Source organism: Physeter macrocephalus, chromosome 5 (assembly GCF_002837175.3).
Source record: "Physeter macrocephalus isolate SW-GA chromosome 5, ASM283717v5, whole genome shotgun sequence".
Taxonomy (NCBI): domain Eukaryota; kingdom Metazoa; phylum Chordata; class Mammalia; order Artiodactyla; family Physeteridae; genus Physeter; species Physeter macrocephalus.
In genome coordinates this window covers 48,525,859-48,549,204 of record NC_041218.1, presented here as the reverse complement: position 1 = coordinate 48,549,204, position 23,346 = coordinate 48,525,859, and the positions used below count along the sequence as shown (strand labels likewise).

Sequence of the window (23,346 nt, the reverse complement as noted above, 5' to 3'; positions counted from 1 at the left end):
CTATTCCTTCCAAAACAACCTAGAAGATAATGGCATTTCTCCCTTAAACATTATATAAGAAAACCTCCTTTACATTAATAAAGTAATAGACAGAATTTTTTAATTTACTTTTTTCCTTTTAGCAAAGATTTTTTTTCTATTTTTATTAAATTTTAATGAAAAACAATAAATACACTTCTTAAAAACAATTGAAACATTAGAAAAGGATATCCAGTGGGAAGTAGGTCCACATCTCTCAGAAGTGTTCCATGCACATACAAACATATGTTTTATATCAATTTATAACTCTATCTTTGCATATCATCTTATTCTCTCCTTTTTTTCACAGGTACCATGTCCTCTTCTGTACCTTGATATTTTTCACTTAAGTAATTTTGGAGGTTTTTCCAGAACAGTACATGTAGATCAAGCTCATTTTCAATGCTGCATGGTATTCCAGGTATGGATTTAACCATCCACTATCCATATACATTTAAGTTTTTTTTCTAGGCTTTTGATATTATATACAGTGTTTAATAAATAATGTGAAAATGTGTCCTTGCACCTAGATGCTAATATCTGCAGAATAGAATCTTGAAAATAAAACTGCTGTGTCCAAGAATATGTGCATTTATAATTTTGATACATAATGCCATTTTTCCCTTCAAAACGCTTGACCCAGTATGCAGTATCTCCAGAAGGGTTTGAGGGTGCCTGTTTGCCTGTATGGGTGCCCATACATCATTTTAGCAATTCATTCCTCACTCTCTTATATCATCAGTGTTTCCTGCTCTACTGGATCATTCCAGTCGGAATATGAACATGCTGTTGTTTCTTGCATCTTAAAAGAAAAAAACCATTTATTGACCCCACTTGCCCAGTCCATTACTGCCCCATTTGTCTACTTCCCTTTTGTGGCAAAACTACTAGAAAAATGATGTCTACACTCCTGTCTCTAATCCTTCTCTTCCCTGTCTTCTTGAATCTTCTCCAGTTAGAACTTTCAGCCTCACCACTTTACCAAAACTGCTTCTGGCAAGTTGCCAATGACCACTGCTTCAGTAGTGGTGAATTCTTAGTCTTCATCTTGCTCTGCTTGTGAGCAGCCTTTGAGAGGGTTGATCCATTCATTTTTCTTGGATCATTTCTCTTGGCTTCAGTGATGCCGCACTCTCCTTCAACCATACAAACTGCTCCTTCTCACTTTCCTTTGTTGGTGTCTTCCCATCTCCATGACGTCTTTTCTTTTCTTTTTTTTTTTTAAATAAGTTTATTTATTTATTTATGGCTGCATTGGGTCTTCATTGCTGCGCGCGGGCTTTCTCTAGTTGTGGCGAGCGGGGGCTACTCTTCATTGTGGTGTGCAGGCTTCTCATTGTGGTGGCTTCTCTTGTTGCAGAGCACGGGCTCTAGGCGCATGGGCTTCGGTAGTTGTGGTGCATGGGCTTAGTTGCTCCGCAGCATGTGGGATCTTCCCGGACCAGGGATGGAACCCGTGTCCCCTGCACTGGCGGGCGGATTCTTAACCACTGGGCCACCAGGGAAGTCCCTCCATGACGTCTTGATGTTGAAGTGCCCCAGGTCCCAGTCTTTGGACCTCATCCCTGTCTGCGCCTCTCCTTTGGCAATCCAGTCTGCCCACATGGCATTAAATACCTTGTCTGTCTCAAAGACCTCAAATTGTCTGGTTGATCCCTGGCCTGGATCTCTCTCCTAAACACAGACTTGTGTGTTGAACTACCTACTTGATAGCTCTACTTGCATATCAGAGGGATCTCAAATTAGACATGTCTAAAGTGTGGTATTTCCCTAAAACTTCTTTCTTCCACACTCTATCCCATTTCAGGTTGTAGTCATTCCATCCTTCCAGTAACTCAGACAAAAAACCTCAGAAGCATTCTTGACCTCACGCTTTTGTTCACACATCACATCCAACCCACTAGGAAACCTTGTTGGCTCTACCTTCAGAATATATGCAGATTCTGTCCACGCCTTGGCACTTCCACCTGCAACACCCCTGGCCCAGGCAGCTGTCGTCTCTCACCTGGATTATTTCAATAACTTCCCGCTTCCATTCTCGCCCCCCACCATCTGTTCTCCATAGAACAACACAGCAGCCAGAGTGATCTTGTTATTACCTATCAAATCACATCACCCCCTGCTCAGAACCTTTCCATGGCTCACAGGGTTTAAAGGCAGAATGTGACTCTCCCCCCACCCCATGAGAAGATTCCTCTCTGATCTCATCTCCTATTACTCTGCTCCTCTCTCTCTGCTCTAGTCCCATTGGCCTTTTTGCTATTCTTCTGGTGCCAGTGCAGGCATACGCTAAGGGATCTAAGGGAAGAAAAGAACAAAATCCAGAAATGGACTTATCTGTATATTTAAATGCTTTATTTAAAATGCTTGTTTTAGCATTTACTGAAAAGGGGGGAAATGATACACTTTCCAAGAAATGGTTTTGGGATATTCAGGAAAGAAATGCAGGCAGATCTAAAGTCTGAGCCTCCCGGGTGATACTCTGTGAAATTGCATTTCATTTCACCCAATCTCCTAGTTAACACTCAGAAACACAGGGGTTGTTTTGCACCCTATGAGTGTGTAGGCACATTAGCAGAGTCTCGGGAACAAACAGATGTGAGGCAGGGCCAGGAGGGAATAAAAGCCCACGAGTGTACTTCTAGGCTACAGTGGAACCCTCAGTGCTCAAGACAGTACCATCCACAGCTGCCTATCTCCTTTGGGGAGCTGGGAAGCTGTGGCTGTGTCTGGGAGCACGCCGTCTTATCTCCTACCTTCTCTATGGAGATATAACCATCTCTATGTGTTTCCACATCATTTGCCATCATAACTGGTACATTGAACAAGCAGGTTTTAGAAGGTTCAATTGCAAAGCAACGTTATTTGTATTTCCAAGTATCTTCTATAATCCATTCCGTGGGATATTTCTTTACCATCACCAGATGAAAATTCAGGCAGACCCCTGAGTTGTCTGGTGACTCTTCAATAATACAAATGGATCTCCAGTCAGCCACTTTAAATCGCAAAAACCCACTCATTTTAGTAATTAAGTTCCATGTAATAATTAAAACCTTGCTTTGCAGATAAACCTTCTCATCCTCTAAGCCTGCAGTAGGGGTGGGGTTGTGATCAGCTTTTTCTCTTTTTGCCCAAGCAGGGCTTCTACTCTTGTTACCCTATTATGCTAACCGCAGTTTCTGGCTTCTCCAGGATGGAGATCTGGGGAGACAGAGTGGTAAGAAGAATGGAAAAGATCTTTCCCGATTGATATTATTGTGGTCAGTCTTCTCCAGACTCGGCAGATATTTTACAGTAACTCTCTTAGGTGGGGATTCTTCAGAAACCCACCGATGAAAGAAGACACCTTCATTAAAATAGACTTCTGGATTTCCATCAGTGACAGGCTTCTGGAGGGGCAGAGCCAAGTGGCAGCCCTTAACAGCCAGCAGCAAGGTGGGTGCAGTTACTATAATGGGCAGAGTGTCTGCAGCAGCAAGCAGAGTATTTCAGCACACAAGAATCTTTGATGTTTGTTCATTGTTCATGGTGGCCCTAGGACTAAAACAGATCGGAATTCTACTAGGAATCACTTGATTTATGTAACTGGGAAATCTCTAGATCCAGTGACTAGAAACCTGAGTTGTTCAATGTAGAGTCATAGCTCATCACCCAAGTCTCAGATCTGAATCAGTTCAAAGACACAGAAATGCCCGGATCACTGATTTTGCAGCTGGGTCCAAGGAGTAGCATTGGCAACAGCACCTGGGAATTTGTTAGAAATGCAAATGTCCAGACCCTCCCCCAGCCCCATGGACGCAAACACTCTGCAGGAGGGTCCAGCAGTCTTTGTTTTAGCAGGCACTTCAGCTGAGTCCTGTGCATGCTAAGGTCTGAGAACTCTGACCTTAAGAGAAGGAGAGGCTGGGAAGCCTTGAGAAGGGACCCTGTAACATTGCTGTAAGTACCTAGTGTAAATCTTCCTTTAAGTCTTCTCCAGAAGATCTGCAGCCATTAACTAGGGTAACTGCAGTGAGGAAGGGGGAATATCCAGGCCTTTGGGAAATTTCTAGATGTTAGTTCTGAGTCGATGCTAATCTGTAAAGCTCCAACATGCCTCTGGACCACGGAGAGGGGTTGGGGGTAGGGGTCTCGTGTGGTGATCAAATAATAAATGAAACTTAGGGGTGTGGCTGCCTCACAGTGGGTCTACTCACCCCCACTATGGTTATTTTCCCATCCCTGAATAGAGCTGTAATAGGTGTCCTCAGCATCTAAATGAACCCCTGTATTGATTCCCTGACCTGGGTGATGAGCCTTATTATGGTAGGCAGGACCATGCGGAAGCTACCTGGAATTTCCTCTTCTTACCTAAGAGTAAACTAAAAGCAGTACCACATCCCTGGGAGAATTGCAGAGATTAGTATTTCCATCTAATATTTGAACAATACAGGGGTTGTTCCACCACATCCTCATTTAACTTATCTGTTTGGCATGACAGAAGGAAGATGGTTATTGGAGAATGACCATGGATTCTTATAGAATCATTCAGGTACCGGACCAGATGTAGTCTCTTTACTGGATAACACAACAGTGCTTCTGGTACTTTGAAGGCAACTATTGATCTGGCAGTTGCTTTTTTTTTTCCCTCAATACCAAATTAGCAAAGATCACCAGATGGAGTTTGCTCCCAATTAGCAGGATCAGCAAAACACCCTCCCTGTCTTACCTCAGACCTCTGTGACTCTTCCGCTGTCTGACAAGATCTAGTCTGCAGGGGCCTTGATCATCTTGATATTGCCCAGAACACCGTGCTAATACATTACATTATCGACATGGTGAACAGGAAGCAGCACATAACTCTAGATGCCTTAGTAAGACATATGTATGCCAGAAGGTGGGAGAGAAACTCCAAGAAAAGTCAAAGGCCTACGACCTCAATGAAGTTCCTAAGGGGTCCAGTGGTCTGAGAAATGTTGGCAGTTCCTCTCCAAACGGAAGGGCAAATTGCTATACTTTGTACCACCTACCACTGAGAAAGAGCTACAGTGTTCTCTATCTCTTGGTTTTTGAGATAACATAGGCTCTTTCTGAGTGTATTGTTCAAAGCAACATTTGAGTAATCCACAAAGCTGCCAAGTTTTGTGTGGGGACCAGAGCAAAAATAGCCTCCCTAGCAGCGTTTCTCAACATCAGCAGTGTTGACCTTTGGGGAACAAATAATCCTTCGATGTGGGAGGCTATTTGTGAATTGTAGGATGTTGTTTAGCAGCATCCCTGGCCTCTACCCCCCGGTTGTGACATCCAGAAATCTCTACAGACATCGCCAGATATCCTCGGGGGAGCAGAACTGCCCTCACTTGAGAATCCCTGGCCTACAGCATGTCTAGGTAAGCCTCGAGGTGAGTAAAGCACTGGCTGACACTTAACTGCAACCTCGTGAGAGACCCCGAGCCAGATCTTTCTAACTAAGCTATTCCTGGATTCCTGACTCTCAGAAACCATGAGAGATAATGAATGCTTGTTGCTACGTTTGGGGATAATGTGTTTTGCAGCAATACACTGATGCACCAAGCCATACGGCTGGCGTACACAGCAGCAATTGTCGTCCAGTGTAGGTAGTGTACACCAGACTGGAGTTGAGCAGGTCCTGAATGTGCAGGTGAGCTCCGTGAGCAGGCGGCTCCTACTCCCATAGCACCTCCTCTTGCTGCACTGTAAGTCTCCCTCAACCCACACCTTTGTCCTTTTGGGATTGACAGATGGTGGAGGAAGAAACTGTTTGGACCAGGTTCACAGATGGTCCCTTACAATTTGAAGGCATCAGATAGATGTGGACTGTAGAAGCATTATAGCCCAAAGCAGGAATGGGGTAAGAGAAGTTCTCTCAAGGCTGAACCCTGAGCAGTTGTCCACTTTGTCTGGATGGAGAGATGGCCAGAGTAGGGGTATATGCCAATTCGTGGGTGACTAGTGGTTTGGTATATTGGTGGCACAGGAGTCTGAGGAAGACGTTTGCAGATGAATCTCTAAATATGGGCACCCTCATGTGTGAATGCTCACCGTAGGGCATCCGGGATGAGGCTGTCAGTAACCAACTGGACGGGATGCCCATTTTGTGGATGTCAGGCAGCCCCTTTCCCAGCCACCCTGAGGCTTGCTCAGTAGGCTCATGTAGGATGTGGCCATTGTGGCAGGAATCCAAGTCACGTGTGGGCTCAACAATATGGACTTCCCCTCAGCAAGGCTGCTCTGGCTATTGTCACTGCTGGATGCCTAAGCTGCTGACCGCAGAGACTAATGCTGAGCCCTGATGCGGCATCATTCCCCAGGGGGACCAGCCCGCCACCTAGTAGCAAGTTTATTACATTGAACTCTTTCCGTTATGGAAAAAAACGTTATTGGAATAGTCACACTCCTTAGAAAGGAGGGTTTAAATCATCTTGCCAGGAAGGAACCCCAAACAACTGAAGTGTTGGTTAAAGGCAAGTGGAACGTGGGATAGACACTGGAAGAAGCTCATTAACGATTATTATTCAACTATTATCATTATCAATCAACTAGTTTTGTTACCAGTTACCAAAACAAGAACTATTGCAACTCTGCCTTTTCTTCTTTGCTTGTTAAGCATAACACTGAGTGTCACTGGTGGTTAAATTTACAATTTAGTCTTTATGTTAAGGAATATCCAAGGTGCTGTGGTGACTAAAAGAACTGACATCACCCAGAGCTCAGTACACTGGCTGAGGCTGCCTCTTATAGTGGTGCCACTCTGTGTTACCCGCCTTTTGGGGACAGAGTGAGCCTACATTCATTTATATGACGTGGAAGTATGACGTTGGATGGATACAATGGAATGTGTGGATCTGAGGAGCAAAAGAATGGATATACCAGATTGTGTCTCTTGGCTGTTAGGTCCGAATTCATCCTTCTAGATACTCTCCATCCCCTTTTCCAGACTCAACTCATCTGGCCAATTTCTTGTTAGGTTCTTCCAATGGGAGGCATAGGTAGTAGGTCCCAGTGTGAGAGAAAGAGATTAATCATTTCCCCGGCTACTGGCAGCAGCAAGGATGTGCAGCTGGGCTTGACTGCTTGTGCTACAAGCTCCACAAGCCTGGGGGTGTTTCAGCAACATTGGCAGTAAGTAGCCACTCATAGGATCCAGCCGAGGGACGGTGGCAGCTTCCCATTCTTTAGGTTACAGCTGCCTTCTTTCTCTGCTCCTAGCCCTTCCAGCAGTTTTTAACCAGTTCCCTACACTGCAACCTTCTCTGCTTGAAATATACACAGTGGTTTCTACTCTCCTGTTTGGACACTGAGTGCTACAGAGATCTTTCTGTATCAGAACAAAGTCAGCTTCCTCATTCTCTAGTTTAAAAAAAGAAAAAAAAATGCCTCATATTTACATAAGAAGACCCAGATAATGGATATTTAGGTTGCTGTCAATCTTCTTTCTTAATCAGTAAGGGCAATAAAGACATTTCCATTTTAGGAAAGTCTCGTCAAGGCATATATTTGGCAATGTTTGTCTCTTCCTCAATCTGGAACGATACCTGCTAAAGTTCTTATGCAGGGATCTCAATGGCTGTAATGAGATTCAACTAGACTCTAGAATCTAGAGTGTCCATCTGCAGCTAGTTATTTATTGCTTAATAAATATTCTAAAGTATTGTCCACATATATCCTAGTCTTATCTCTTCCAAATGAATTTCAAGCACCTTGAGGCTGGATCTTATATCACCTTTTGAATATGTTAATGGGGTGTGGGGAGAAGTTTTAGTAGTGCCTCTTCCCTTATGATTAATGTCATCTGAATGTGTCATCTGATTGGCAGTCTGGGAAGAGCCCTACATGCCTTCATGCGAATGGGGCTCAGGTTTTCTCTCGAGAAAGAAGCTGATGACGCAGCTAACACTGCCACATAGCGTTGTGGCTCAAATCGAGGTCCAGTTAATTTTATTATTGGTCTTACTCCAAATCCGTTTCCTTAGAAACCATTTTCCCTTAATTATAAAATATTTTAATTGATTTGTGGGCAGTGCTCTAATTCCGCCTGTGCAGCCTGTCCCCTTGGTCCACCTCGGGGCTGGAAGGCTGCCCAGCCCAGCACAATGCCCTCGTCCCCACGAGGCTGCCTCAGTCCCCATCTCAGCCATCTGATATTCTGCTTCCGCTAGACGAAAGAATGAAGGCCTCTTTAGCTCTTTGCTAACACCATCCTTCTACTCTGTCTTCTGATTGTATCTTCTTTAATTAAACAGCACTTCTGCTATCTTCTCATCTTTTAGGTATTCAGATCATTCTGGCATTCTACTTCCAGCTCTTAGATTTATTTGAATTTTCTAAAATGGGAAAGATTGGGTCCTGTTTACAGTTGCCATGCCAACTCCCAATCAGTCTTTTCCTTGGGAGGATTCTTCTTTAGCTGCTCTACACTTTCACAGCAACTTATAGTATGACAGGAATCTTCAAACATTCACAAGCAACTTGGCCAATAGGGATGTGGGGCTGCAGTTCCTAGGATGAATATCCAGGCTTTTTCCACGAGGGTTCTACTTTTATAATCTTCAACATAATCCCTTTAAAGCAAGAATCCCTGGCAAATCTAAGCTGCTATGGTATGAAAATTCTAATTAAAGGCAAAAATCAAAGCTGCTTTTGGTGGTAATGCTCTTATATTGTCAACCTCATTGTCAGTCAGATTAACAAAATACATTTCTAATTACCCAGCTAATGCAGTGAGAAATAAATAGCCAAGTCCATTTAACTCTCAGAAGCTTAAATGCTGTTAAATCACATTTCCTGTTTATGAGGCTGAATCTGAGAAGATATGCATTAATTATATTTCCAAATAGTCCAAAACAATGATAAGGCATGCATGAAAAGGAAAATTTTTAATTTTTTATATTTCAGTAATAATCACACATAAGAATGATTTATGATCACTTCTACTACAGTTAACAAAATAGATTATGCTGAACATTTAATAGATTAAACAGCAGTTATCCAAGATAAATGGTCCATTAATATGCACATTTTCTTGATAGCCACATCCACAGGCTAAGTCCACAACTGGATCACATCCACATTTCATGGTAATTGGTTTTAAAACTATCAGAACAGGAGGAACATGGAAATTCCATCCGCAAATCCTCCAAGGCCCGTTGGAGATCTCTTAATGCATGTGCTTTTCTTTATATGGGAATTCCACATGCAAGTTGTGAAGCAGAGGAAGGTGCTATTAGAAGTACCAGGTCTGACATCAACACGAATTGGTTTTACCTCTTGCTGGTATGTATTCCCTATGCTCAGGTTCAAAGAAAACCCAGAAAACTCTTAGATCTCCATCTGAATTTCAGTCAGAGGATTCAGTTCTGCCTCTTTCATGCCAGCCCAGTTTTCCTGTCAGGAGCACCACTGGTTTTCTCTTTAGCTGTCAGCACATTTGGAACAGATTTTTCTTTCTGGGAAAAGATTCTACAACAGTCTAGATTTTAGTTTATACTTTCATTATAAATAAGAGAGACTTTGAAAGAGTCACTTCAGAATCACTGCACAGCTTCATCTGGGATTTGGCCAACAGTTGTTAGAGTTCTATTAAATCAGCTTTCTTCTAACAGTGAAAAGAAGAGGTGGAAATTTTGTATTTTCTCAAATCCTCAACCGCTGCATCAAATAGCTAAGAATGATTAAAAATAAAACAACATGGAGTATTTGGGGACTGTACATTCTACTTTCGTTTCGTTTCCCCAAAGATGAAGAGAATTGAGAAAATGTCATCTTAGCATATGTAATTTGAAGTCTGTCCCTTCTACCCGAGCCTAGAATCCTCTTGTTAGGCATAACATAGGGTGAGCAATATGCCGTTATTACAGACAGGGCTTAGCTTGTAGCTGACAAAGGAGTACTGCTACGACAGAAGATGGAATTTTTCTTTGTAATGGAAGAAAGGGTTGACTTTCTAAATACCTAGTGGTAGATCGCAATTTTAAAGTAAGCTAGATAAAAATCTATTTTAAGAGCCTTGTTGCTTCCTAAGAGTGAAACTAGAATTTCCCTTCTTAATCCCAAGATAGATAAACACTTCTGTTTCACACAGAACACCACAAATTAAACGATGGCCAGACTTTCAGTTTCCCATTAGAAAATACCTCGGTTCATTAAACAGTAAATATTAATGAACACTTGTGAAGTGCCAGCTACTCTATTAGAAGCTGTATGAGTACCGGGTTGAACACAAGAGACCACAGTCCCTGTCTTTATAGAGCTCATGCAAGCTTCTCGTAAGGGCTTCTGGAGTGAATTGAAACATTAACAAAGCGTTGATATGATGAACAAACTAGGGTTCTTCACTAAATGGGTGAAGTCGCAAATGTGGTAAGAATCATAAATTTTAAAATACTACATAAAGAACTTCTGCGACATTCTTTTCCTTTATGTAGCACCGAGGTCCCTGAATTTCTTCACTGTTGTGCTAATTGTAATGAACAGAACTTTTATATTCATTTGTCCTGTGCAAAGTGGTGTTTTCCAGAGACTATCTCACTGAAGAGAAAAAAGTCTCTTTTCTGGGGAGATTCAGACATGGAGCTGTAAATGATTCTGGCAGGATGAGTGCTGAAGGGAGAGGATATTAGCAATTGGAAAATGGCTTTGTTGCCAGAGGCTACATACGAAGACATTAGAAGCCACATGATAGAATTAGATGGAGGATCTGTACAGGTCTGGTTAAGCTCAAAATGTCTAACAGCCCACCAGGAATTGATTGTAGGACAGCCGTAGAGCAGCCAAATGTACCTTTTATTATCTCTGAGAAGGGAGTCTTATTTTGAAATCCAGAATTTTGGGAGAGTGATCATGACTAAAGTCCTAGATGCTTTGCTCTATTCCACCCACCCCGCTCCTCAGTTTTGGTACCCAGCTCCATCCCACTGTGCCTTCTCATTTGAAAGAGCTCCAACCTTGAACGTCCCCATTGCTGAAAAAGGAAAGAGGAAGAGAAAGAGGAAGAAAGGAAATACTTCTCTGCTACTGCAAGTGATTTGAAGGTTTGGGACTGTGCTGGCTGATGCATAGCCGCTTATGTCCTTAGACACGTCCCAACCATCTGGTCACCTGGGCTCCCCCCTCCATCTGGCTCTAATCATCTCAGCCAAACTAAGGCTTGTTTGTTGGTGGTTGTGATTTTCTTTTCTTAAATTTCCCATTAATTTTGTCCTGCCTTAGTTTTGTTTTCCTTTTAGTAATGCAAGTCTTGAATAAATTAATTTGTTGCTCATGGGCAGAAAAGGTGGCTTCAACAACCAGCCCAAAACATCCTCAAGCTATAACAATGTTGATTCACCTGTAAAAATCTGCATTTACTCTACACAAACTTAATGGTGTCTTCCTTTTGGGCCATGAACATACCCATTATATTTCTCCGGGGGCTAAGAGGACACCTCAGCACAGGTCCTACAGTTCTTCCAGAAAGAGCTGTCCCGAAAAGCAGATGGAAGGATAGGAGGCTGCATCAGAGAAGAGCTTAGGCTTGATTTCTGTTAAGTCCTTTCTGATTTTTTTTTTAAACCCATGCCCATGTTTATTTAAATAGCTGAAGAGTTTATAATCCTGGACATTGAAAATAAATACATTTTCTCTTAGGTGTTTTGACTTGGTTTGAGCTATGTTTCCTTGTGTTACAAAATGGTCTGGCTCTTTTAGGAAGCCACAAGTTGTAGACACTGAATTGAGCTGAATCATTTTTCCAGGGAGAGCATTAGGAACAGGTAGGAGCAGTTACTAGAGGTAAAACAGACCCAAGAAGAACAAAATGACTCTCTAGCAAATGTTCCAATGCCTCAAGACCAGAGGGACAGGGGGAGAATTCACAGGCACCATCTTGCTAATGAGGACCACACCGTCTGCACAGGAAAGCTGGGGCATTCCCTATGTTAGAGAGCAGCAGGCATCCTGCAGCCAGGAGATCCATGCTGTCACTCTGTCTCAGTCTACAGGTTTGGTGGCTCGTAGATCCCCCTCCTCATAAAATTCACTGGCTTCTGAGCACCTCCTGTGGCCCTTAAGAAAGAATCAGTCGCTTTGTGACCACTTTGTCCAAGCTGCTGAAACCGGTTAGAGATACACTTAAGTATCACTTAAGTATCTTCAGTGAGTTAGTAGATGATATTAAAAATCGCAGTAGGATTAAGTGAAGACAACAGGACATACTGTTGTCTCACATGCAAAAAGAAATAGGATCTACAAATAATAAATGACTAGAAGGACTAGTATTAAAAGTTTAAAATTCGTTACATCTGGGCTACGAGCTTATGGATCGTTTTTACGTCCTATATTTATTCGTATTTTTATGTGTTATCTGTTACTTCTCAACGTGGCATAAATAGCAGTGCTTGATGCTTGGACACCCCCCCCTTCAGTTAAATACTTCCTGAGCACACACTGTGCGTGGCACCCGGTGGAGGGAGCAAAGCTGAGCACGTTCCAGGGCTTTACCTTGAACTACTGCCTCCCTGACTCTGACAGCACCAGCCCCTCCTCCAGGATGAGATCCTGAGCTCTTATTCCCTTCACAGGCCCAGGACTCCCAGCTGGTCCTTCAGTGTTGGTAGTATACTCTCTCAGGTATGGGCGAGGCTCCCTCTTGCCCTTCCTTCAGACCCAGCTCGGATGTCAGCACATCAGGAGGGCTCTCCGGACCACCCGATGTAATCATGCCCTCACCTCCCACCACACCGGATTCCCCGTCGTGCTTTGATTTTCTTTATGGCATTTGTCAATATGTATCTCTGTAGGTATGTGTGCACTTGAACACTGACCTGCCACCAAAATGTAATGCCTTGGAGGAGGGGTCTTCAGGCTTGTTCATTGCTATATCTCTGTCCAGCTAGAACAGTGCCTGTCACATAGTGGGCACTCAATAAATATTGTTGAATTGAAGTTCTCTTTCTCAAGGGAAAAGTTGCGATAGGTGTATTTATTTATTTATTTATTTATTTATTTGCAGTACGCGGGCCTCTCACTGTTGTGGCCTCTCCCATCGCGGAGCACAGGCTCCGGACGCGCAGTCTCAGCGGCCATGGCTCACGGGCCTAGCCGCTCCGCAGCATGTGGGATCTTCCCGGACCGGGGCACGAACCCGTGTCCCCTGCATTGGCAGGCAGATTCTTAACCACTGTGCCACCAGGGAAGTCCCCAAGTCAGGGTGTTTTGATATTAACTCGAAAGTACTTGGCAGCCATTGGGTCAGAGAGCGAGTAGATAGATTAGAGTTGTATGTTTGGAAATGAAATAGCAACACCGTCTAGGATGGATTAATGGTTGGGGCTGGTGATGGTAAGGCTAGAAGCAGAGAGAACTTTCAGTAGGCTTGCAATAGTCTAGAAACAGGAAGGAAAAGGAGAACAGAGATGCAAAAGACATTGCTGAGGTAGAGTAAACAGGATTTGACCGCCGGTTGAATCGGAGAGACAGGCAAAAGAAGGATGGTGATTGCAAGAATGGGTGTGTTCTCAGCAGACAAAGAAAAACTAAGAGGAACTTCTGGTTTGGAGGGAAAGAGGACCGGTCTGGACATGTTAAATCTGAGTTTCCATCCAGAAAGTTGGAGCTGTGGGTGAGAGGCTCTGAAGAGAGGTCATGACTTTGCCATGGTAGAAAGGGAATATGGGCAATGATGTTGCAGCAGCATGTTGGGGTGAAGGAGGAAAACAGGGATCCAGTGTCGGATCCTTTTGATCGTCTCAGTAAACTAGGAGGCAAGGCCACTTGCTGAGAGTAAGGAGAGCAGTCAGTGTGTCATTTGGAACTTGAGCCCAGGCACAGTTTGAAACAACTGCTCTGGTGAACATACAGTCAACTCCTGAGGAACAGCAGGGCAGACCCATGCAGTTTTCTCTCCAATAAATACAGAATCCTTTTATAGTGGTTTTATGAAAACTATTCAGGAAGATGTGAGAAGGAACAGCCTTGACATTGTATACCCATTTTGAGGCATATATTAGTTTTATCACTCTCTCTGTTTTCTGCTAGACAGTTTTCTCTTCTTTACATATTGTTATGCCTTTCGTTAGGAATTTGTTTTTTGGGAATTTATTAAGATGCCAGAATCCTTCAACATCATAAACATGGAAAAGTAGCAACTATACATTGCCAACATTCCCAACTCCTCTGCTATCTTTCCCAATGTTGAACACCTGTCCCCAGGGAAGCCCATCATCACCTGCCCTCCACTCATAATACCAAGTTGTTTTCTTTACTCGGTGGCTTTGGGCAGAGGGGAGAAAGAGCTCATCATGAAGACCAGTGGTACTTGGGCCTTCCAGGCCACTGTTGCATCTACAAGGGGAGCAGGGGAGAAAGGGGGACCCTAAAATCCATCTCACTCTCTGGGGAGGGCACCACATGCTGCCCTGGTGGTTCAGGATCCACCCCTATTTACCTCCTTTTGGTCTTTTCCAAGCACGCCTCCCCTATCTCTCTAGATCTGATCTCCTGTTTTTATTTGATGGTACCTCTGTTGGGAATTTAGGGATTTGTGTGGAGTGAGAAGCAGGAAATAATAAGAAGAATTTCTCTGCATTCTTAGCCTTACCAGTATTCACCAAAAGATAATTCCTTGGGAATTGTTGGCACTAGTGTTTTTATTATTTCTTTAATATCTTTATTGGAGTATAAATGCTTTACAATGTTGTGTTAGTTTCTGCTGTACAACAAAGTGAATCAGCTATATGTATACATATATCCCCATATCCCCTCCCTCTTGCGTCTCCCTGCCACCCTCCGTATCCCACCCCTCTAGGCGGTCACAAAGCACCAAGCTGATCTCCCTGTGCTATGCAGCTGCTTCCCACTAGCTATCTATTTTACATTGGTAGTGTATATATGTCAGTGCCACTCTCTCACTTCGTTCGTCCCAGCTTCCCCTTCCCCCACTGTGTCCTCAAGTCCGTTCTCTACATCTGCATCTTTATTCTGCTGCAGTGAACACTGTGGTACATGACTCTTTTTGAATTATGGTTTTCTCAGGGTATATGCCCAGTAGTGGGATTGCTGGGTCGTATGGTAGTTCTGTTAGTTCTATTTTTAGCTTTTAAGGAACTTCCATACTGTTCTCCATAGTAGCTGTATCAATTTACATTCCCACCAACAGTGCAGGAGGGATCCCTTTTCTCCACACCCTCTCCAGCGTTTATTGTTTGTAGAAGTTTTGATGATGGCCATTCTGACCAGTGTGAGGTGATATCTCATTGTGGTTTTAACTTGCATTTCTCTAATGATTGGCACTAGTGTTTTTAAACCACCCAATTCCAGTTTTCATAACTGGGTGTATTCTAATAACTCAAGTTTATTGAATTCTTTTCCTTGTCTTTGTAATGTTTCCAAATTGAATATGTGACTAACAACTCCTTTTACTCTACTTAAGCCCAGGGAGAAAAAAATTCCACTAAAGAGTTGAAAATCCCAGAAAATTTGGAATTGGGGTTCAAAATCACACGCTCCCTGGGCTGGTGCATTGTTTTTACTCTCTGACCACCCAGCAAGGGAAGAATATGATCTAGAAGCAAAGCTACATGGAGTTTGGTTTACTTAAGAGGACAAAAGAGAATTACATCTCTCAGTGCATAAGAAACTAGAACTCTTGAAAACCTTAGAACTAGAACTTTTAAATATTCTTAGAACCTCTTAGGTTCTAGGCTAACAAATGTTAAGATTTTTCAGGGTAGAAGGAGCTCATTTGAGGGAGCCGTGTCTCATTAGAGATCCCTTTCCCTGTGTCCCTCACAGCCCTATACCCAGGAAAGTACATGCTGGTGAAATCTCACCCTGAACGAACTACCTACTTTACTAAACAAAATCCCTCTCCACTATTCCCTCCGTCCTGCTCAAGATCAGCTTCAATTTTCCAGTGCAGCACCACTCCCAGTCTCTTTTTTTTGGACAGAATTGATGTATTTTTTTCACTTTTGTTTATTTTTGCCCCAAAGCTTTTGGCATTTCCCTCCAGTGAGTCACACTCTGGGACCATCTCAAAATGACCTCCATACAGGATGTTTCTCTTCCCCGGGGAGATGGGAAATTGGTATAAGACAGCCTGTCCCAATATGTTACTGTATAGTGTGTGGGGATTTTAATAAAGAAATGCCATTTCACATGCCACCAAAGCCACTTGATGGATGGACTTAGAGGCTGATAGCCTTCTAAATCTTTCCCCAGCTCTATAGAGACAAGATGGAAAAACGAAAGCATGGTCGTTAGGGGTTTACTCAAATCAGCTGAATATGGGAATCAGTCCTTCTACTTTTTCCATCACAGAAGTTTAGAGTAGTTCTTTGAGAATTCAGATTTTGTAACAAAATAATTGAACTATCAGGGGTGGGAGGATAAAAACAGGAGGAGAGAAGGCAGGGGTGCTCAGAGCCTCACCATTTCCCCAGCACATTTAGGGTCATGCTTTCGGCAAGGTCAGTGCTACTCTTGACCTCTGGACCTCCAGCCTTCCTCCACCCCTCAGCTTGGAAAACTTCTCCTCCCCAGGAACAATTCATCACTCCCTATTCTCTGCTCTCAGAGCACTTTGTACCTTCCTCTACAAAAGCACTTAGCACTCTGGGACTATGGTTATTTGTGCAGTGGTTACCCACCTTCCCTCTCCCATGCTCCCCTCTCCCCAGTTAGAGGGTCTCAGAGGCAGGGGAGTGTTGGCAAAAATTGTCTCTGTATCTTTAGCACCCAGAACAGGTCCTGTCACCTATGAGGTTTAATACGGCACATCCTAGTGCAACCATGATGGCAGCCATGATGGGGCCAGGGACCCAGGAGAATTTCTATTCATAATGTTGATGTATCTGGTTTTCCTGTTCTCTTCCAACAATGCTCCTGCCTCCCCCTCCTCAATTCTGTCAGGCACTCACTTCCTTTCTCCCCTTGGATTCATGTAAGAAAATTTAAAGTATCAGCAAAGATTACTAGATGTACATGTGAGTTTTGATTATAAATATTCATTGGGAAATTAGGAAGATTAACAATGTGTATTCCCACTGTATGTCAAAATGTAGAGGTTGGCTTTACTCTTTCTACTGAGCTTTGACGTCTGCATATGGTGGACATTTTTTGGCTCTGGGCTGCCTGGCATCCGGGCTTCCTTTCTTCTAGTAACAACACCTTGTTTTGATTTTTTTTTGGTGGGGCGGTAATTGTCTTCCCCCGTTGGGTGCAGTCTTAGTGGTACTAAGTTCAAGGTAGCCCACCCTCCCTTAGCCTGGGATGAGTTATCAGTGGTCACCACTGGTATGGTGTGGGGTTGGGGAGGGGATGCTTTTACTTAACTTTTGCAATGAACAATTTGCAAATTAAAGATTTAAGAAAAAGAGTAATATTGACCCCAAAGATCTGGCTAGATGCAACGAATTTTCCTGTTAAATCCGTTTGAACAGCAACCACAGGCCTGTCCTCTTCTACTCAATTGCAGAGCCCAGGGGAATGCAGACAGCCCACGTCACACTCCTGAAGTTGCCAAAAATCCCTTTAAAATGATCCAACAGATGTCCCTCCTTGGGGTCTAGCGGATATAAATCACAATGGTCTGCTTTCAATTCCTAACTTGGTGTCTTAGGGGCAGCAAAATCAATCACTCTCAGGTTTGTTTTCTGAATGTTTTTTACATCTTCCTAATTATAATAGCAATAACCATTACAGTACGCAAGAAAAGGTAATCTGAGCAGGTAGTTGTATTTCATCCCAGGGTACAAACTTCCTTTGTGATGGTGGAGTTGAATGGGCCCCCATCACTCATCTTTGCAGCTAGTCCCATGGACCAGAGAGCAACCCTGAAAGGGCTCAGCATGAAGAATGAAATGGTTTCTGAACTTAGAATCAGGGGCTTACAGGGCATAAATATCGATACGGCCATGCCCACATACCATCAGCAGTAAGAGGAGGGGTCTTGTCATTCACAGGAAGAAAGAAGGGAATGCCAGACTTTCCCAGACAAATCAGGGCTCAAGTCAAGCAGTTTATTCCAGGATCTGTCTTTGGTTTCTGGCCTTATCTACCACGTTTCTGGTAGCATGAGAAAAGATGGCTAAAGAACTTCACATACATAAGTAATTAAATGAAAGCTCTTAGTACTTTCCAGAGAATCAGGATTCCAATTTAAACTAGTTCCTCTTGGGTGGAGCAGATACAACATCTAGTTTCCAATAATCTGGTGTATGTAATATTTAAAAATAAAGCCCATTTTTAATGCTGGTATACACTCTAACCCCAAATGGGGTCACCTGACACTTACCCATTGATGTCATCAGGTGAGAAAGAGCTTCAGGATCAGGAGGCAGGGTGCCTTCTCCGTGGAAAGAGGATGGAGTTTAAGGAGAGACACATGAGTTTGAATCTGGACTGGCTCTGCCATTGGCTGTAGGAACCTCAGGCAAGTCTCTCTGTATCAATGAAGTTCCATGACCTCCTCTGTGAAATGGGAAAACCAGCTACCTGGTGATGTCCTGGTGAACATCTGGCGCATTTTAGGGGCTTCAAAAGAATAGCTGTTATTATTACTTCTGATTCACAGAATTAGGTGTCTACAGCTGAAATGAATCTCCAGGGAAGGCCTATTTCGCCTCGTGATAACAACCTCTTAGAGGTCGAGGCTGGGCCTTCCATACCTACTCATGGGCCTCCCAATAGACTTCCACTGCAACAGAAATGCTTTTCTGCCTCTTTACAATTGCAACCCAAAGGTCAAATCAAGTCACTCCCCACCCCCCCACCCCCCAGCACGATGCAACGACAGCATTCAGCAAGCTCCCCCTTGCCCTACTTTGTGCAGAGTCGGGGTGGGGAGGGCAGGGCTAACACTGCTTCTCATTCCAGGTTCTGCAGAACTCTACATTTCTCTGATCTCAGCAGACATGTGGCCAGAGTCTCCCTCTCTAACCTCCTCAGACCCCGCCTTTTCTTGAATTTTTAGCAGCATCTCCTCTCCACTGTCAGGCTGCCCAGGGAACCCAAACACTCTCCCTCTGGCCTTCTGCTGAGAGACTTAGTCCATGGACCTATCCTCTGGGCTCTGCTTCCACAGAAACATGACCCAAAAGGCAGCTCTTTCTCTGAGATCCTGGGGCCAGATTTTTAATATTTACATATATAACATAAGCACAAAATGGTATAAAAATCAAAATATACTTAAAAAATTGTCTCTTTCGCACCCATGCCCAGTAACACATTGTCGACACTTCCTCCCCTACTGTTATTGGTTCCTTGTTTATCTTTCCAGAGGCACTCTGTTCCTTACAAAACTTCTGTGTGTGTCTCTTTCTCCCTCCCTTATTTATTTATTTGTTTGATTTTACTTCCCTTCCTTCCTTTCTCCCTTCCTTTCTTATAAATGAAACATACTATATTTTTAGATGCCTTGTTTTTTTTTAACTTAACAAAAATCAGTGCATAGTTTAAGGCCACTGTTAAATTTAGACTTTTTCTGTCCTCTCAGTGTTCTCCAAACCTTTATGCTATGTCACCCCTATTGTTAAAAATTGCTGAAGGCATACCAAAATATGTATAATTATTCACTCATTTATAAAGTATAACCATGCCACAACTGTACTAATAACATTTCTACTATGAAATATTAATTAAAATGGAAACTTTAAAATGATAAAGGATGAAATTTTAAATACTTAATTCTTAAAAATTGATTTTTAGTAGTACAAAATATTTATACTTTCTAAAATATTACTGTTAGTATTTTTATTAGGAGCAATGTGTTGAATATGCTTTGTCATGTTTGAAAATCTTGGGTTACCCTTTTGTGAGATAACATTCAAATGTCTGGTTATATGTTCAGTTTATTTTGACACTTGGTTTCCAAGACCATCAGAGCTGAAAAAGACACATTCCAGAGATGTAGATCCAAATGGAAGCAATACCTCATTAGATGAGCTTTATTAACTCCCAACATGCATTTTTCAATCCCATCTTTTATGTAAAGACATTTGTTGAAATTTTTCCTGAGTTAAGGATTTTTTTTTTTTTTGGTAGTGCACACACAGTAAATGGAAACATTTCCAAACATCTGTTTTCAAAATGCTCTTGCCATAGATTAAATTTCTTTTGAAAAGAAATTACATTCTCACTAATTTTTAAAGTATCACTTCTACCTTGAAAGGGCAGATTATGTGTTTACTTTTAAAAAAAAAATCTGCTAGATGACATACTAACAATAGCCACTCGCTCATCTGCAACCCTTGTCTTTTTGTCAGAGAAAGAAAGAATGCAGGACCCATTCTCAGGTTCTACAGCTCCTTTAAATACACTGCCCTGAGATAGCCCATGTGGTATGAGAGACTGACCTGGCCATTTCCCATCGCATGGCAAAGAGTTATAAAGATCCTGCTATTTGAAGACTTTGTTTTTATGAAATGAACCACATTGATCACATCCTACAGGCATGTACATTGCAGTCACTGGCAGTATGCTGGACCCAGAAGCTTGAGAAGGTGACTCACCTGTCCTCACTATAATTCCCCTTGTTTATATAAGTTGTCTGCTTGCAGTAATGGCAGTCATGTGACACTTTCTGCCTGTCTCTTGTCTGGACTAAGGGAGGGCACCTTAATGGACTGGTGTATCTCATGGAGGATGCCTACCCCACTGGGAGAGTCTCTCCACAAAGGACTCTCTCTAATTAAATTCAAAAATTTGCTTTTCTTTAGTCTCTGAACTACCCTACGCTCCCTTCTTTTAATGTAAAATACCTGCCAGATTCAGTCTCCATAGGACTGTAGCTTCAAGGGACTTGGCTAGGGTTGCTCTGGGAAGGCCTGGCAAGTTGTCCACAACAGTCCCCACTGGCCTAGTGCCTGGGACAGGGAGATGATAAAAATGACAACATCTAAAACAATGTCAACAATCTACCACTTCCACTTATTGAGCTCTGATTTTGTGTTGATCCCTACTCTGAGTGTTCCATAAGAACAGTCCATTCTGTCTGTTCACTGTAGATATTTTCTATAACGCCTCCCTAAACACTGAATTAGAGTTCTGAAACACTGCTCCCAGGGAAATCCAGGACTTGGTTCCTACTAGCCTTTGGTCACCACATTTTGGTCATCCAATCAAAACATAACCTTGTTTTATGTGTGTTAAAGAAACCTTATTTAACATATATCGTTGCTTCAATAATATTGACCTCATAGCCAACAGCATATAACTCGCGCCTGAACGAACCTTCTCTAACACACATCTTTTCCCCACAAGGTACATCACAGCCTTCTTGTGCTCAAGAACACTAGACGGCACTTCAGCACTATGCTTGGGAGTCCTTTTAAATAGCAAAATCGCCAATAAAAGCACAAAGATGCAGAAAATGTGGCACTAAGTAGACTGCCCAAAGGATGCTTGTTTACATTAGGAGAGCTGAAACAAGAAGGCAGTGTTGCCTCGTCTGACCTCAGCTGAGAATGTGCACATTGGGTAACTCAACTTTGTCATCACTCTGTTCATGTTCACAAGTGACCACAAGGTGAGCAAGTATTGATTTGGGGATTACAAATCAATTTTAATCAGTAGGGGATGCAAATATGGAATCCACTAATAATGAGGCTTGACTATATCATCTCATGGTTCCTTGGTGAAACAGTCACTATGACCATGATATATGAGCTGGAAGGAACCTCAGAAATCTCTTCTGGCTACCTTCTTGGAGACTTTGGAAGGCTAGTACAGTGAGATGACTTATCCAAAACATCCAGTGCGTGTGCAACACACCTGGGACTAAATCCCAGGTCTCCCAGCCACAGTTTGGTGCTCTTTCCACTACATATTAGTGGGACCAAATGCAACTATTTAACTTGCAGGTGGGGCTATATGCAAAGCTTGGTGCACACTTCCCCCAGTTGATTCTCTGCAATAATTAAAATTTGCTTTTGATCAGAATGTTCAATTTGAGGTCTCACAGTATATGGGCACAATGAACAACATGTATTAAAAAAAAAAGGAAAATCTCAACCCTGAATGAAATCAGGCACAAAATGAAAAATTAAAAGAACTCAATAAAATATCTTCAGCCAAGAGGCTTTGACTTATTAAATTTAGTTCCCCAGTGAGCCAATCCATAGACGGGTAATATGAGGGGGAAATGATGTGGAAAAAGCCAAATGTGCTGTAGAATTAGAGATGTGAGCATGTGATGCATAAATAGGAAAGATGTGCTGAGACGTGATATTTTAGTTGGAAAATTACTCATGTATACATATTTATAAATGTATATATTTTGATGCAAGATGATCTCAAATTTTTTTGATATTCCAACAATTAGTATACAAAATTAGGTTATTCTTTATTTCGCTAAAAGAAGTACAGAATTTAAAACCCAAATTAAAAATGGCTCATAACTAATGTGGCCTGTAGGCTGTTTGATAAATGCGTATATTTCAAATGAACCGACGAACTAAAAAAAACAAAACAAAAAGAAGAAAGAAAGAAAAGGCAAAGATTTAGTATGTTCTCTGATTAAGATCCTCTGCTTATCATCGATCAGTACATCATTTCTTTTACATATAAGAGAAATTTCTAATTCAAAGAATTCCAAGCTACCTTTCTTGCTAAGACTTTCTACATTCCAAAGTCTCTTCCTCACCACTATTATAAGGTCACCCATTCCTTTGGAATGATGTCAGATGTTCTTACCTGATATTTACCAAACACGTTCAGATACATGGTATGATAAACTTTTCTGTTATTTATAGAACAAGATGTAGTTACAATTTTATTCATTTACTGCACTTTTCACATCATTTTAGAAGGAATTTAAAATTCCTATTCAAGGCCCCAACATCCCATTTATTTATCCATTTCCATCTGAATCGGTGTCTCAGAATCCATCCTTTCCATCCTTTAAGTTAAAAGATGTAATTCTAACTCATGCACAGCATCTTCTTACAGTTAATTTTGTAGTGATCCTCCAAAACAGAACCTCACTTGTTTCAAGGATAATTTTTATTGATGAGAAACATTTTGCAGATTTAAAAAGATAATTTTCTTATTTATGTGACATTTTCTGTTTTGAAAATTTTCTTTTCAAAGATTAAAATCCCTGACGTTCTCTTTTAGGAAAGTAACTGATCCATCAATAAGGATCCCATCCTCTTTCAAAAATGAATCGATTAATCATGTCAAAAGATCTCAAAGGCTGATCATAGGGCAAAATGTGGCCTCCACCTCGAACAATTACCTTAAAGAAGAAAAACGGAAGAAAAACTGAAATTTAGAGAATCGGATATTCCAGATAAATGGAAAGTTTTAATTTGGATTAAAGTATTCTTAAAGCTTACATGAAATAAAGAACAT

At 42.1% G+C, this 23,346-nt stretch overlaps 1 protein-coding gene and 1 long non-coding RNA gene across 7 annotated transcripts in view; one reads left to right on the top strand and one right to left on the bottom strand.

The window, feature by feature from the left end:
- The first annotated feature begins 158 nt into the window (after window positions 1–158).
- Window positions 159–23,210, top strand: LOC114486305 (uncharacterized). Of its 6 annotated transcripts, XR_008617395.1 has the most exons (10): window positions 159–439; window positions 3,211–3,235; window positions 3,326–3,453; window positions 3,859–3,957; window positions 4,499–4,549; window positions 5,318–5,387; window positions 5,553–5,659; window positions 5,760–5,869; window positions 17,471–17,639; window positions 18,306–18,425. It is a non-coding gene; the product is annotated as an uncharacterized lncRNA (long non-coding RNA). The 6 variants fall into 6 exon arrangements; XR_003679847.1 differs by having other exon boundaries at window positions 5,267–5,659; XR_008617393.1 differs by having other exon boundaries at window positions 3,856–3,957; window positions 5,267–5,659.
- CPVL (carboxypeptidase vitellogenic like) overlaps window positions 22,986–23,346 on the bottom strand; it is a 108,579-nt gene continuing 108,218 nt past the window's right edge. Inside the window, exon 13 of the mRNA XM_024130372.1 lies at window positions 22,986–23,230. Within this exon, the coding sequence (XP_023986140.1) occupies window positions 23,126–23,230 (105 nt within the window). The 3' untranslated portion in view covers window positions 22,986–23,125. The remainder of the gene's footprint in view (window positions 23,231–23,346) is intronic.